The sequence below is a fragment of the Betta splendens genome, chromosome 13 (assembly GCF_900634795.4).
Source record: "Betta splendens chromosome 13, fBetSpl5.4, whole genome shotgun sequence".
In the NCBI taxonomy this organism is placed as follows: domain Eukaryota; kingdom Metazoa; phylum Chordata; class Actinopteri; order Anabantiformes; family Osphronemidae; genus Betta; species Betta splendens.
Window position 1 is genome coordinate 7,705,925 of NC_040893.2, and position 17,242 is coordinate 7,723,166.

The 17,242-nt window shown below is 43.4% G+C and overlaps 1 protein-coding gene across 3 annotated transcripts in view; it reads left to right on the plus strand.

Annotated features, from left to right (window-relative positions):
* Window positions 1-17,242, plus strand: part of sipa1l3 (signal-induced proliferation-associated 1 like 3) — a 47,636-nt gene that overhangs the window by 15,207 nt on the left and 15,187 nt on the right. For all 3 annotated transcript variants that reach the window (XM_029171020.3, XM_029171023.3, XM_029171021.3), the window contains exons 2-5: window positions 6,859-6,933; window positions 12,093-12,804; window positions 12,967-13,951; window positions 15,290-15,420. In XM_029171020.3, the coding sequence (XP_029026853.1) occupies window positions 12,337-12,804; window positions 12,967-13,951; window positions 15,290-15,420 (1,584 nt within the window). In that variant the 5' untranslated portion in view covers window positions 6,859-6,933; window positions 12,093-12,336. The remainder of the gene's footprint in view (window positions 1-6,858; window positions 6,934-12,092; window positions 12,805-12,966; window positions 13,952-15,289; window positions 15,421-17,242) is intronic.

Sequence of the window (17,242 nt, forward strand, 5' to 3'; positions counted from 1 at the left end):
TGTAGCAATGTTTTTAGTAGTAGAAAAGCTGCCCCTCTGCGCCCATTTGAACAATGACTGATAGGAAAATGATCTTTAGCTGTCAGGTTTCTCTCCGAGAGGTCATACATTCTATAGGAGTTCATAAAGTCCTCATAGAATGAGGTCCTACTGACTTTTCTTTCAATGGCACCATTGAGAAAACTAAAACCAGAAAAACATTTAGAGGCCTGGTGAAAAAGGAGAGGGACACAGAAAGGCTAGCTGAAGTTGTGTCACAGGCTGTCTTTGTTTGACTTGACTACATGGTAACCCCCATCTTACTCTCTCTCTCTCACTCACACACACACACACACACACACACACACACACACACACACACACACACACACCCCTTGACCCTGTGCTCTTGCTATTGTTGTCGCATCATGCAGAGAAGGCTTCAGAAAAGAGGACAGCAGTGTCAGTTCTCATTAAGTAGTTATGTTTAAAACTGAACTGATGGCTATTGACTCAAGGTGCACTCATCGTTTTGTTTTAAAAAAGAGACACGTTATAGATGAGATTATGATCTTGTATCGTGCTTAGCAGTACTATCAGCACGTACTTTATTTCTTCATTTAACATAATGAGCAGTGACTGTAAAACTCCTTGTCAGTCATGTTTGTCTCTCTTTTCACATGTGTCACTCTCTTTTCAATGGTTCATTGCTTAGTATGTCTACATCACATCAAAGTCAACTTAAAGTGACATACAGTTAAATAAAATAGTTGTCACTGTGCTTTTACTAGTCTTCTAATCTCGGATATTGTCTGATCCTCTTCTTAGCCTTAAATACCATTTCTGGCTCATTGTTTGTGCCAGTGCTGATTAAATAATCCGTTTTTATTGAGGTGCATGGAGAAATGCGCTTTAGGAATATTTTGATTGAAGCTTACCCCATGCTTGACCTTTTGTTGAGCTGCTAACTGGAAGGAATGACATGGATTCTCAAGTCCGTTGCTTGGCTAGCAGTCTGGCCACTGGGGTGCTGAGAGAGGGACTACATCTGTGCACGCAGGAAGAGTGGAGCAGAAATTTGTGTACCCTAGGGATGGATTTGAGAGCTGCTGGGTAATGAGACAAGTGTGTTTACACCAAGGACCCGAGACCAGGTTGTTAACCCTGACCTTTGACCTTCCTCTGAAAGAGGGTATTTCCTTATGGTAAGATGAATGGTAATGTTCTATCACACAAAAGCTTCAACCATGACTCCCAGTGGGGTTACTGGGACTGGAGTTTACATGAGCCCAGCTTTTCTGCCACATGGTCGTGTTTCTAAAAGCTGTAGAGGTCTTCTGTAGTGCTTCCAGTGGAAATCCTCTCTCTCTCTCTCTCTCTCTTCCAGCTCTTTGACAAATCTTTTCTCCCTACTGGAGACTGTCTCTTAAAACCTCATCATCATTTAGCCTCATTAGTCTGTCACTGCTCTGATACTATTGCAGGAAGAACCTTGAAATAACTAGTGGCTTCCACACACAGGAAAACTACTTACATGTCAACACAGCTGCACCCTCACTTCCTTTTTTGAAGACATTATTCTGGAGAAATATCAGATCAATTCTTTACAGACCTAAATTAAAGCTTTGATTTAAATGCACAGGTTTTTAGAAGCAAAAATGAGCGACCCATTTAAAAAAAACTTTTATTACGAAATTTTTTTTTTATTACAAGGCAAATACAAACATTTTAATGGTTTCTGTGTTTAAACATGAAATCAAATCATCACTTTAGCTTATCTCAGTCTGACTAGTACCAGAATGGGGATGTGTCCATATATTTTTACTACTAATACCCTAAAAGCTAACTAATTAACACATCTGTTTTTAATACTAACCTGCACGCTGCACCGTAAACTCACAGAAATCACGTTGAGTAATCTTGAGTCACCAGAACACTAACAAAGTAATGTGCAAGCCACAGCAGCTTTGAACTATTCAGGTGCTCCACAGTTTCAGCCCCTTGATCTTGGCTTAAGAAGATTTTATACCTGCTGGGAGTAAAATGAGTGTATGCCGAGCCGATCCTCCGCTGCTGTCTTTACTCTTCTTTCAAGTGTGTGTGTGTGTTCTTGTATGTCTGTGAGTAAGAGATTATGATGACTGAGTAATAATTACTAAACGTCAGCCAGCAGATTTTTCTGCAATTGACCTCGGTCTGCAGCCAATTACAGCATAAAGCTTTTTATGCTTTATGTTGAGATAAAGCTAAAGAATTTGGGAAAACCCTTTTCACTGTACAGTCCATTTAGACCGAGGTGACAGTTTGTAGAAGCACAGATTCCTGATTTGCTTTTCCTCCCACTCTACGCGTGCCTTGCGTCTACTCGTGCTCTGCCCAAACAGCGCATTTCCAGTACAAAGGGAGAATTGCTGGCTAATCACTATTGTAATGCACTCATTAGATATGACAGCTGTATTTACTGTAGTGGAGCTGCTCTCACGGTCTGCCGTCAGAGCTGTCATCTTCATGACAGGTGAGCAAACGTGAATTCAACAATATTCCTAATTATAAAAGCGCGTGTCACAAATGGAGCTCAACGTCAGGCTCTTTAGCTGAGCAGGCTGTTGATGATTTTTACGGAATCCTAACAACCATTGTCTCATCTACAGTATGCGCTAATATGTAAGCAGTGCCTGCTTCACTGTGTGTGTCATGTGCCTTTGAGCAAGCGCACGCCCTTGTGCTAATTCGTGTGGAGGAGCAGTAGCCCTCTGTTCCCCTGGAGATGTCTTTGTGGGAGCTGCAACAGCTGTGACTGTGTAAGTCACCCTGAGGACCTGTCACTACCACTGCACGCGCACACACACACACACACACACACACACACACACACACACACACACACACACACACACACACACACACTCACCACACCCCCATGGGAAACGAGGCCAAGGCCAAGAACAGGGCTCAAGGCTTGTGGATTGGCTTCCTCATTGTTTCTTGTACATGTGCTCTTATGTCATGATCTGTCAGCCTTGTGTCTTTATTTCTATGTTGTTTGTATTGTTTGGGCAGTTACAAACGTTTCATACAGTGCGAGGTTGTTCGCCCCCACACAGTCCTAGGATTTATAACCCATTGTTCATGTGTTGAGATACTACTGCAAGTTGTCTCATTTACAGCGGGAAAAAGACACACCACCCCTGTAGGTCACGTATTCAGTGGTGGTGCCTGGGCCTGTGTATTTCAACAGAAAAAGAAGTGTGTTGGGCTTTGTGTCTGACCTGCGTGTCACAGCTCCGGAATGCACCTTTTAAGTCTGTCAGACAAAACACGGGCCCAGGCTCCTCTCACAGGTAGCTAGCTGACAAAATCTAGATGCTAATCATGTCTGCATGCTGGGAGCAAGTGATCAAACAATGGCTTTGGAGTGAATCCATGTTGTAGTTTGTAGTATCCAGATAGAGCAATGGAGGGTGGTTACATCACCAATAATTATTATACGGTCAGTTCAGTCTAACCGTAGCTGCTAAGGCTCCTTCTTTACTCCCACTACTAATATATCGTCAGACTCAGAAACTGAAAACCTTTTCTAAAGCAGGACATATGACTTGTTAATTCCCCACAGATAAAGTCTAGGACAACAGTAAGAGGAATTTGATATGGTGAGATATAATATGGAAATACAAACAAGGAACAGATACTGCAGCGTCTGCGTATGAGTGTTCACATTCACAGCCCTAAGCTTTATCATGTCTTGGAGCCCATTCATACGTGCTTTGATGTTCACACGGCACGTGGTTGTGAATGGTGTGCACGAGGAGCGATGCACAGGCTGACTAAACCACAGGAGAAACGGATCCCAGCATAGCTGCATGAATTCTTTGTAGAGGGAGACGTAAAATTAAACCGTGGCCTTTAATGATCTCGCTTGGCTTTTGCAGTGGAGCGCGTGCTGTGCATTGAGCCGAGTGCAGGCTTCGCTGCAGCGTGACCAACTGGTGTCCATGTTAGGATTATCGCACATAGTCTATTTACTGCTGTGTTCTCAGGTTGTGTGTCCTGATTGCCTGCAGCCCGCCGCCTACATCATACGTCCTCTTACTGGTGCACCTTCCCGTTCCTATGACAACCAGTACCTGCATAGCAATCAAACAGCTACAGCAGCATTTCCAAGTGGTTTTTGGTGAAAGGAGCTTTGTGTGTTGCATATGACTTCACTGTATTTTCCTTATATGATGCCCAGAGCACACAATCCAGTGGACTTCATTCAGTCCAAATTGAGAAATATTAAATGTTGAATTAGTTTATTGTGGAAATTTTTATATTTTAAAAAGGTCAGTTTTGAATATTATGAACACAAAATGTAAGCCTTTATAATAATTATATTGCAGTAAAGATATTTAAGAATGCATATCAAGTTTCCCTTTCAGACTTATTTAGAGTAAATCTTCAATTATCACTCAGCTTTTGCAACTTCCAGCTTGATTTATTTATAGTATATACAATTCTACTTTAGAAGCACACTGCGAGGCTTCATTCAGCTTCACTGGTGGCTTGTTCTTGTGACACTCCCACTCCATCTCAATTTCATCTTAATGAAGATCTTCACAGCGGGACAGAGCCACACGTCGTTCACTTTTGAGAAAGCAAACTAGGTCTTTTTTTATATTCAACACAGTCACTACTCCATTTCAATTTGAATTAGATGAGGGAGAGAGAATCCCAGAGAAAAACAGGAGGGCGTGGAGTGGAACAGAGATTTGAAAGGGAGGAAAATGTGACAGTCCCCACCTTCCAGTGTTGAGTATGAATGGGGCTGCCAGTCCTAATCTGCAGGGGGCTCCTTGCATGTCCTGGCCCCTCTTTACAAACTCTAGTCTGTTAAGGTTTGAGGTATATTGCATGTTTTTATGAATATAACTATACTATAACTGCATTGATCATTTTATGTAATGTATCATAAAAGAACTATCAAATCTCACACTTTCATGCTTGTTTGATATTTACACGTTAATAAAATAACCATTCCTGATTCCTGATGTTTAGAAATGGATGAGTCTGTAACTGGGGGACATGAAGTGTTGTTTTTTTTACAGAGGGAAACATGATTGCTTCAGTGCTATATTTTGTCTGAAAACACTCTGTGTGAGAAAGACATTTCTTCACGTGACATTATGTTGATTTTAATTTCTTTGCTGTAGTTAGTTAGTTCTTGCCACAACACAGGTATAGAATATTAATAGATGAAATAATAGAAATATTTATATTGAACTCAAGCTCCAACTGACCTGAAAACATACTGCAAGTCTGTTCTGGCTGTGTGACAGTTAATGTCTTCAGCAGTAAATATACAGAGTCTGGGCCGGACCAGAGCCTCAGTAATAGGAATCACCTCCCCAACAGGCCAATGAGGAGGTCCTCACTGCACTGCATGTCTACATAGATGGGACAGAGGTCCTATCTATGAACCTGTTCTGTAGCAGGTTTTAAGAGCTGTTTTATGACACTGACTGTCATCAGAGCTAGAGGGCTGAGGGTGAAGTAGTTGCAGTCACAGGTCCTCCACATTTTCACATTAATACAAGAGCAGAGTTAATAGAACAGTGTAAAGACAGGTACTTCAGGAATAGCTGTTATGCATTCGATGCTGGTTTATACTGACACTGTGCCACATTGTTTAGGTGATTCAACACCACGCAATCTGAGGTTGCATGTGAGTATTTGACTGCTTTGCTGAAGGCCTGAAGGCTTTTTTTTTGGCTGGTCAGCGTTCTAGTCATTGTTATTTGCTGCTTTGGTAGTAAGTCAGTTCACTGACCACAACTATCGTTTGTTTATGTTGTTCATTAAGAAGTCAGATTTTCCAGCATCTGAATGCTAGAATAATATACACATCATAGACAGAAACAAAATGGTTATTAGTTCAAACAGACTGTTGGTCAATTCAGTTTGTTTTTTTAGTTTTTGTTCCTGTCAGTGCACATGTTTGTGCCTGCATGCAGTGTCTCACATAGATGCTGTGCACAGACTGACGCGCACAAGCACTTTAAGGTTGAGGCTGGGGAATGTGATGCAAACTCTGCCACGGTTGGAAAGTTTTCAGAGAGTTGAATATCATTTTCAGTACGGCGGAGTGAAGCCTTAAAGCCAGGCTCATTCTGCTAAGAGCTGATGCTTTGCTGTAGGAAAATATACGCTCAAAATGAGTGTTCGCCTCCGCTGCCTCCTTCTGCTAAAGACAGTGTTATTATGTTGCGCTTGGCAGGATAAGTGGACCCTGATTGATCAATATTGATTAGAACTGTATTTGTCAGACAGTAATGGGCTTCCCCCTCAGGACATTAAGTCTGCTGATTCTCACCCACCCCCTCTTTTGGCCCCACTTCACCCTGCTCTTTATGTCCTCCTTGCATTTGAGGAGCCCTTCCATCCATCCTGTCCTCAGGCCCCCTGGACCTGTAATCACCACACACAGCTGATAGAATGACATCAGTTTTCAATGCTGAAGTACACGTGAAGTTTTTACATACACCTCTGTTTGTGTGCAGTATATTAAATGTGTATGTAAATGTGTTTACCGTGTAGATCTGCCTCAGGCAGATTTGTTCAGACCTCTCACACAATAGATGTCAGTGTAGATGACCCGATGAGTGTGAAACAGAGCACAGCTGCTCTGCAGACATATACACCCACGATTACCACCCGCATGTTTTGAAGACGAAAGGTCACGAACATCACACAAACAACGTGACAAATGTGTAAAATGCTTGCATCAGTTGTGTTTCGATTTATGTTGTTATTCAGTATTTTCTATCTGGCATTTGTGTAGAGAAACTGCCATGATTTGACTGTAGTTTTAATATAATGTATTTCTTCCTGTGTTTTCTGCAGAATATGTTTTGACCCGTGGCATCAGATCTCACCACAGCTGTTTTACCCACACGCATCAAGGAAGAACAAGATAAGGTTTGTAAAATTGCTGTGCAATTGTTTTAAAGTAAGGTGTGATTATTTTGCTATAACGTAAATGAGCTGTCTTGATCATTTTGATAAAACATGTTTAAGGTAGTGAAAAATGTAGAACATCAAAATAGGTTCCCTTAAAACTAATTATCATTAAGATTCCTTATTAAATGGCCATTTCCTTTAAGATAGAGAAGGTCATCATTCAACCAGTGGTCGACCAGTGACCAAGGAGAGCACCGCATTATTTCTCTACAGATATTAACAGGGTTCTTTCAGAACTTACTGGGCAAACAGGCAAAATGAGGATTCTTATGAAAGCCTTGCAGTATCTAAATGTTTGCATAATAATTTCAGCCTCCACTTCAGTTCCATCTCCTCACTCCTTGTTTTCTCACTGCCACTGATCCATCTCCCACAAACTCGCATGCAGTGACAGTGATGAATAGTGATGTGGGCTGCAGCTCGTGGTCTTCAAATCTAAGTGCTGATCATAAGCCCTATTACACAGACTTTAGTCTGGGTTTCTCTGCTAAATGAAGCTTGGTCTTTTCACCACAACTCCCCCCCCCCACTGTGAGCCTTCCTGGTTTCATGGGACCAACTGCCTGACAGACTCACAAGCAGATGGAAATGACACTAGCGACATCAGCAGAATTCAACAAAACAATGTAGACGGAAATCAGTGGAGACAATAACAGGGGAATCGGGAGAAACTTGAGGAAAAGACTGCAGAGGAAAGTGAGTGGAAAGGAAAGCAGGGCATCGGGGACAGAGCTGCCGCTTCAGTCTGAGTGGGGGAGATGTCGCCTCCAGATAAACCAAACACACTTACAAACCCAATATAGACCAGAGTCAGAGGCTTCCACTGTGCATTTCCTTCCAGTCTAATGTTCTGATATGCCAACTTTGTTTTGGCTTCCTGTAGAGACTCATTGTTGGGGCAGGGGTTCTGAGATGCTGGGGTAGTTTATAGCCTTCACTTAGCATGTGGTGTTGAAGTATAATTTTTACGGATGTTGTATGGCCTGGTCTTATTTATCTAAGATATTAAGAACTGCGTAAGAAGTGTAATATCAAGGAAATACATAATTAATATCACATCATTATACTTGACTATTACAAATGGAAAAGGGGAATTATATTACACACAACATGGCATTTAAGAGCCATAACATGTATTTGAGCGTTGCTTTAGTGTTGTTTCAATTATTCATTAATTTATTTCTCCTTCATGAGGGATGTGTAATAAGGCAGACCAAGCAATCGTTGTTTATTATTTGTTTTTTTGTATCTGGGAGGGGGAGTTTCCTGCTGTAGGAAAGACAACACTGGAGCACTTGGCACGCACTCTAACACATCATCAAATTTGTTTATCAAATTCGTTTTTCATAGAGGGAAAACCGGTTAGGTCCATGAGTCGGGAAGCGCAGACGCTGCAGTCATCCTGTAAGCTGTCATCATCAGCCTTTTTTCGACAGGCCCACTGGAGAGGACAGTGAAACATCCGGGCTGCTCAACTCGCTCTACGGCCTCAGGCACCTTAGAGCCTCCGCTTTCTTAGAAAGGAATTCTTCAGGCAGTTAATTGATGTCTTCATTTTAGACTGTTGCATGAACCTGAGATGCTTTTAGTCAGGTTGTACGTTGCAAGTAAACACACACTTCAAATCGCAAGTTTTTCAGGTTTTTGAGTGATTACACACTTCATAATATTCCTGCAGGAAACGTGGCTGTGTGTGGAAGTTGGTGTACTGCAGACTATCACCCCATGTCTAAACCTCTCTAGCTCCGTACTCTACCTTTAGGGCTGGGCCTGGACAGCCCTCAAACAAGACTCTTTGTCTTCCCGTATTCACAGTCTTATTCTTTCACTCGCTGCACAGAGCTCATGTTCGTGAGTGAGGGTTAGAATATAAACTGACTGGTAAATTGAGAGGTTTGCCCTCTGGCTCAGCTCCCTCTTTACCACAATGATTTGGTGCAATTGGGCTTTTATTACTGCTGACACTGCCAGGTTTAAGGGTCTATTTACTTTAGGGCAAAGCATTAAAAGTTGTTTAGGAAGCTCAAGCAGCAAGTCCAGACTGCAGTTCACATATCAAGCCTGCCAGTCCGCTTTCTGTTTTCTTTGATAGAACCATGTTTCACCCATGTTTTACTGGATAGAACACCCATTTTAGACTGTTTCACACGTCTCACCTGCTTCTTGTTTTATCTAAATGCATAACTTAAGCTCTTCTTCAGTAACATTTAATTAGAAATGAAATTCAAAAATCAAGGCTGAAGCAGCATAGAGCCTGTGGCAGCTCCTGGTCAGTCTCTCTGAGAAGCCATAGTGGCGTGAATCCTGTCGCCACAGCTGTTTTCAAGCGCGGCATTATGTCGTATTACAGTGTTTACAGTGGGTCGCTCCTGTCTGCCATCTGCCAGTCATATGCACTGCCATCTGTTCTTCAGATCGGCCCATAATGCAGCTCACACTCTGGCATTGTTTGCCCAATTTAAACACAGTTGTTAAACTGCCGTATGGTGGAGTTTTTAAACTCCTACACATCTCATTATTGTTTAAAATAATTAATTAAAACTGTAACAATTTGGTAGCCATTCCTTCAGTCATTCCTTCACTTTCATACTGTATAATCAGGCTGCTTTTTAAATTTTAGCAGAAATAGAAAAACGTAAGGCTGATCAATCCTTTCTCATCTCTGATCCTGCTGAGCCTGAGTCTGACTACATTGTTACGACTCGCCAGTTGGCACCTCTTCAATGTCAAGTCTACTCATTCCTCTAGAAGCTGCACTCCTCTGCTAACTCTGTCATTACTACCATCTAACCAGTGTAATTACCAGCCTTGGTGTGTGTTTGTGGTCCATGGGCCAAGCCTGCCTCATGCAGTGCAAGTCTGAGCGGGTGTGGAGGGAAGAAAGGGAGCGAGCATGAATGGGAGAGGCAGAACATGGGAGGTACGTCCCAGAGCTGACTAATTACTGCATGTGAGAAATTAAAAGGCATTAAATTTCCTGTGCCTTTTCCTCTGAAGTCTGTGCCAAAGCTGAACGTCTGTTCCATTCTCACTGTGTTTTTTTGGATTTTTAAATCTTCTATCGCATTAATTAAGCAACAGTAACTGTATATATTATTGATATTAGCATGAGAACCCCCATCCAAGTATTCTTCCAATCTTCTCTATGTTGCCACTGCTTTCATGCTTTGGCACTGTATTTTAGACTGGTCGTTCCTTCTTCTCTGTAAAGTTGTCTGATGATATATAGACCGTACTTCCTCATTGCCATGGTACAACAGTAACCTGTATTTAGTTTTACCAGTTTTAACTTGTTATTCTGCTCTTTAGGTCATGCAGAACAAAGCCTAGTGCCATCACAAGCGACAGATGCCATATGTGAACTGTCTGAGTGTGAATGAGCTTGAGACTTGTAGTGTTCCTTTTAAAGTGGTTATATTCCGTATTTATTATTCACTACTTCTAACATTTGTCACCTGAGTCTGCAGCTTCTCTCAGCTTTAGTGAATTTTAGTGTAATTGTAAATTGTTTGGAGGTCTGGCTGCTTTTGATTAATTGATTTAATAATAAGTTTGCTGTGAACTAGAGAACTAGAGTTTGAGCTAATGGGTGTCAGTGATTAAGAGCGAATCACGCTCCCTCCATTGCTTCTTTCGTCAAGCACCTACCGTACATAATGAAGCCATTCTGCAGCTCCTGCAGCTGGGGCAGTGTAATCAGGGACTGGGGTCTGATAGTGGATCACAGGACAGCCCTCTGGATGAAGAAGGACTGTGTCATAAAGCACGATCATGGGAGCCTTTGACCCTGGAGTGCCTGTGGTTTATCGGAAACAAAGGCATTATACATTTGCACAGCTGTATGACGATAGGGGGATTTTGTTTTCTGTGAATGAGTGTTGTTGAAGGTGCCCACTTGCGTGTATGAGAGAATGAGTAATGCAACCTGGGCCAGAAAGTAAATTCGGCGGGGACTCATTAAAAGCATTGTGTACCATAAAACGCCCACAGATCACTCTGAGCTGCTCTGAGACAATGAAAAACTCAACTATATATTGCTCTTCATAACAGGAGACTCACTGTGGAAGTCAACGTTTGTAGGATTCGCACAAGTTATTCCTAAACATTTGAATGCAAGTAGATGTGTGTCAGATCGATTGAACAATTAAAATTTGACCGTGCCCTAAAAGTCATTTGATAGTCATAAGATGCTCATGTATAGAAAGGTCTGCAGGCCCGGTGGAGCTTTAGACCTGATGCTGTGTGACTGTGCTATTAAACACACCGTTGTGGTTCACCAAGCAATGCACTGCACTCCTCCGTGCTCTTTCTTGACTCTGCGTTCACTCTATTTCTGACTTCGCCCACCTCACCCCTCCAGCTGCCGGGTCAGTTTTTGGCCTTGTCCTTTTCTGTCTCCTGTCTAAACCGCCTTGAAGCCTGCGAACTGTGACGCTGTTTTGCTTTGTCCCTTTGTAGAGGAAGCAGAGTAACTTCTGTGTCCCATCAAGGAAAGATTTGTCCCAAATTAATGCTTATATAAATAAATGACCTACTGTATGTCATTACTGCAGGCCGCTCCCCAATGAGTGGAATGACATTAGTAGTGAATATGAAGTATTTAAATTGTCCGTCTGCTCTGTTTGGGTCCGTGCTACCTTCTTGTCTTGTACCATTAGTGTTTCAGTGGTTTTAATCTGAAGCTGAGCGGCCGCAGCCTTCATGTCCTGTGGGTACATGACTGTTTGTGTGCAGATGCACATGCGCTTGAGTGCATAGAGTCTGATAATAATATCCCTTGTCAGGCTTCTGAAGATTAGCCTCAGCGGGAGAAATCCTCTGTCATATCCCCTCACCTTATTTTCTCTCTCTCTCTCTCTCTCTCTCTCTCTCTCTCTCTCTCTCTCTCTCTCTCTCTCTCTCTCTCTCTCTCTCTCTCCCTCTCTCGCTGATCAGTCTTACAATGTTTTACAGTCAAGTGTGTTACCCCTCAGATTCAAAGCTTATATTAGGCTTCAGAAGAATTTGGGTCATTGGATGATTTAAAAAAATTCTTGATGTTTTCAGTTTACATTTTTAATTAGTAGTTTTATTGATTTTTTTTTTTTCTTATTGACTTTTTATTTTTAATTTTATAGATCTGCTTCAGACTGAAAATTCTTCAAAAAGAAGAGGAGGACACGTCCCTATCCAAACCGGTCTTTCATGGGCCAGTGAAATCTTTCGCACCCTGCTGGTTAAAAGCTATGTTTTTGGGAGCTGGAAGCCCTAGGATCATCAGTCGAGTGTGTGTGGGGCACCTCCTTGCCCTCTTTCCCAGCATCCCAACTAACATGGGATGCCAGCCCCTTGCATATCTGCCCTGAGCTCTCCTGGGGTGCAATGAACAGCTACAGAGACAGGGGTGTCACTTGCACCTCCTCTGACCTTCTGGATGGAGGAGGAGGACTGCCTCAGCACACTCCATTTCAACACACCCCTAACGGCCACACAGGTCCCGCAGACCCGGCCATCCAGCCACGGGTTTCTGTGCCTAAAATGGGTGTCCGGGCGCGAATCGCTGAATGGCCTCCACGTCGCGCACAGTCCAGGGAGTCCCTGCTTGAAAATGGGCAAATGAATCACTATTTAGATGATTGCTCCAATTCGGTTTCATCGTCAGCTTTGTCATCAGAAATCGGTCTGGTGCGGGGAGGAATTGCCAGGTTGCCACGGAGACGACACAGAGATGAGTTCAGAGTAGGAGGGTTCGGCAATGAAGGCGGTTCACCTTTAAACCTTAGGGCTTTTCCACCTTTGAGACAGCGATCCAACAGTGAAGTCACGCTGAGTGAACAGGACGAGAATGAGGTGAGCCTTAAATTTCCTGGCTGGTTCTTGTTATTTAAGTCAGACAAATAGTAAAGTTTGTTTAAAATAAGTCAAGCTTTGTTAATTCCCAATAACATTAAATTTTGTTTTGAATATATGTTTTGTTGTTATCAGAAACTGAAACTTCTCCCCTGCTTCTAGGTGGAGGTCCGTGGAGGTGGCAGGATGGGGAATCTCTTCAGAGAGTATGGCAGCACGTCCTCCATTGACATCCAGGGCATTCCTGAGCAGAGCTTCTTTGACATGCTCAGCCAGTTCGACCAGGAGAGGCCTGACCAGCGTAGCTCAGCGCCAGTACGCCTCAGGGAGCTGCTGCGTGTCCCAGATCTGCCACCAAATGCATCCATCCCCTCTGCTCCTTCACCTGGGCCCCCAGGTGGGGATGATAGAGGAACAGGAAGGAAGGAAGGACCTGAGAGAGTTCGGAAGAAAAGCGGAGGAACAGAGTCGTCGCTGGGCACCTCCTCGTTGTTCAGGAAACTTCGGAGCGCTAGCAGAGGAGAGCTGGATGGGGGAAAAGGAGACACTAGTGAGGATGGGGGAGGACGAGGAACTACAGATGCCTCCTACAAACCTTGGGTTTGTCCTAAGTGTTTTGTCCACTACGATGCTCAGAGCATCCTGTTCGACCTCCACGAGGCTGCGGCTCAGCGTGGCTACGTCACCCAGAGGAGGAACACTGCCACGGGGGCGTCAGCTGCGTCCGTGTCCCTCTCTGTCTCCAGATCCTCTGCTCCAAGTGTCAATGAACCGGTTTACTCGAGTATCGAAGATCTGACTCTGGGCCTTGACCCCGACTCCACAACACCCTCTCTGGGTATGGACCCTTTGGATGGGCTTCCTGGAGCCCACAGCTCAAGCCCACTTCTCCTCTGCTGTCCCCACTTCCTTAATGAGACCGGGGGCTATGGAGAGCGCAACATTAGCTTTCTCAGCTCTTCAGCAGAGCGCGGGGGAGACGGGGGAGAAGGCGGAAGAGGATGGCTGAGGAGCAGCAACGCCAGTGTCTCAGTGCTAGAGGTGCCTATCGAGCAACAGGTTACGAGACTGGACAGACTGAAACTCTACAGCATAGAACATGTAGACCTTGGGGCCAGGTACTACAAGGATTACTTTAATGAGAAAGGTAATACGCCACACACACATACAGAAATACACAAGTCCTGTCTTAGTGTTGAGATGCTGTTATGTTATGTAATACAACACCTTACAGTTGTTTACTGTGGTGCTATTATTCAGTTATTATTTTTATGCTTTCGTGCATCCAGGCGTAAATTCAGGCTTCAGTAAATATGATGAAGCTAATATTAACTTATACCAGAATGAAGAAAACAGCTCGCAGTTCACAGCAATCAATATAAGCAGTTTTATAGCATAGTATAACATACATTGTTATATTCATCATGTGAATAAGTGTGGCTGTTGGTTGTCCAGCCAGTGTTTTCCCATTCGTTCCCTGCATCTCATTCTGCAGCTGTGATCAGAGAGGAAGCAGGCAAACCGGCTTCGCTCCCAGAGGTTTTATTACACATGTACTTGCCACTGGATTGTTAGCACACTCACACAAGTTGATGATCCACCACCTGCCAATGTGCATAACCATAAGTACCACTTAAAATAGCCAGAGCAGCTTTGTTTTACATCTAGTTGTTAGGGTCAGAAAAAAAAAAACTTGTGCAATGCGTGCCCGTCCATACAGATGTGGATGTGTCTTGCTCGCGTCACATCCTCACCTCTTTAGACATTGCAGATGAAACTTCCCCCTGGCAAGCATCAGCTGGCTGCATTCTAATTAGTGAGAGATGCTGTTAGGGGCGTGTGTGCGTGTGCGTGTGTGTGTGTGGGGGGGGGGGGGCTTACTGCTCATAAATGAAATTAATCTATGAACTGCTGACTCATTTCCTCATCGTGTGTTTCACATGACCTTCCGCATGTCACACAACCTCCACCAAAAGCTGACAGTCTTACCACAGATCAGCATGGAAGCAGACCTCAGTTCTCTCACGTGAAGGTTGCTCTAGTTCTTCCCAGTCTGCGTGAGCAGAGGAGGGCCGCCTGTCATGCTAGATTCCTCCTCTGGCTTCACAATTTGTTTTGACTCCTGCGCTGCCTCTGGCGTTAGCATTAGCACCATTTAGCTGAAAAGCTTTGGGGAAAAGGACAAAAACATTGAAAATCAAGGTGTTTCATCTGAACACTGTGGTCTAAAAATGTGAACATTGCATAAGCAGACACGTTCACTCTAATGCCATAAACAAATCTGACTATTCATAACTCAAATGTCATAACTGGAATTGCTGCTCATATAAAAGAATAAACAGTTAACTATTTGACTGTTCTACCATCTACAGTATCATATTGTTATTTTAATATTCAAAACATTTATTAGTCTTTTGTCTTATGTCTTAGTGCAGCTTTGCATACAGCTTTCCTTCTCTCTTCTAATCTCTCTGCCCTTCACCAGATCACTCAAACTACTTTGGAAGAGATGAGAAGCTGGGCCCCGTGGCCGTAAGCATCCACAGGGAAAAACTGGAAGACACCAAAGACCTGAAAGACCAGTACCAATATCGCGTCATCGTCAGGACAAGCGAGGTATTTCCCACTGTGTGTTTGTCATGGGAATGTCTGTGATGAGTAAGAGTGGACATGTTCAAGTAAATTGCGGACTTACTTTCATTTTACCCAACCTCCCTTTCATGTTGCTACCTGCGATTCACCATCTCTACCCTGATCAGAAGCACCCAACCCCTCCCCCCACTCTGTTTAGTCTGACACTGGGAAATTCCACCTGTCCATTCTCAGCACAGCAAAGCTGAAGAACAAACACGACTGCCCTGCCCCACTCTCATAGAGCAACCCCCACTCTGAAAGGCTGTAGTAAATGATGGGCTCATTATTATGGACATCTTTCTAGTTTCAAGATTCAAAAAGATTCAAAAAACTTTATTAATACCAGAGAAAAATTATTTTGCATTTTGCTTCGATCACTGTCACAGTTAAGGGGAACACAGGATGGTAGGGAAATTAAAAATATAAAAGCTAACACATCTACACACACTCACTAAGTACTAGCTAAAGTTTTATTATACATGTTATTGAAAACTTCAGGTTTAAGAAACTGAAATGATGTGAATCATTTTCTTTCCCAGTTAGTATTAGAAATAGTTTCTGATTCATTTTCTGTATAAAGTGAAGGCATCGGTCTGAACAGCAGATTTCACGTCTGTGTAGCTGGTGTGCTGTTGTTTTTAGGTGGATTACATGGCTGCCTGGCCTCATCACCTTAGCTCTGATACAACAATGGAGCCTCTCCGCCATCTAAGTACACAGATCTCAGCTAACAGACAGAGCGGGCCTACTGTTCCCACACAGAAGGAAAGGGATTGATTGCAGAGTTTATTCTCTCCCACTCCAGCCTCAGCTGCTTCGCCCCCGTTTGAGTTTGTCATTTAATTCTGTGCAGCAGTGCTGACACAGCAAGGTGGCGAGACCTCCTCCTCCTCCTTCATCACACATTTCCACCCTCACATTCCTGCTCAGCGTGTCGCACTCCACTGATGAGTTGAGACTAATAAGCTGATGAGCTGGATGGAACGACAGCGCCATGACTTACGCTGTGTGTCAGTGAGGCTTCATGTCTCTGCAGCAGTTCTGAGTCTCCCAGGTTCAACTGTCTCTCCAGCCACTGCCAGCTCCAGACCCTGGCATGAATTTTTAATTTCCCTCCGTGTGTTTAGTTACAATGTGTGTGAGTGTAAAGAAGCAGCCAGCACCTCCCTACTGTATCTGAGGTTATTATAGCCTGACTGTTCCGACGCAGGTCAATTTCCCCTCAGCAGGGAGCAGCAAACTGTGGCAGCAAAATACTGAGCAGAATATTAATTTACAATGCTGCTGGACCTCAAAGCCCCCACAAAGCACACTTTCACTGCGCGTGAAAGGGAGAAAGTGTAGCCATCATTTCCAGATGCGGACTCAGTATGACCCAAAGGACTGAGGATTATTATGCATTTTCAATGTTATTAAAATATTTGCCAGTCATTCTACAGTGGACTGAGACATACAATGCACATGCTGGTTTGTTTTCCCCTATTAAAGGATAGACACTGGTTAAAGAAGATTACGAAAGTTACAAAAAACAATGGAGATGAGAATAGCCTTACAAAAATCTTGGCAATACATAGTTACAGTGGTGTAAATAAGACAAAGCTAAAAGCCCCTCGGTCAGTCATGTGACTCTTTAAGTTTTGTTCTCCCTGTCTCTCTTTGCATTTCATGGTGGACCCTGGCTTCTTCCTGCTACCCATGCGCATGCAATTTGGTTAATTGATTGCTGTACGTCTCCCATTGGTGTGAATGTCAGCATTAAACATCATTCTGCTGCTAGTCCTAAAGCTCCGGTTTATTCCCTACA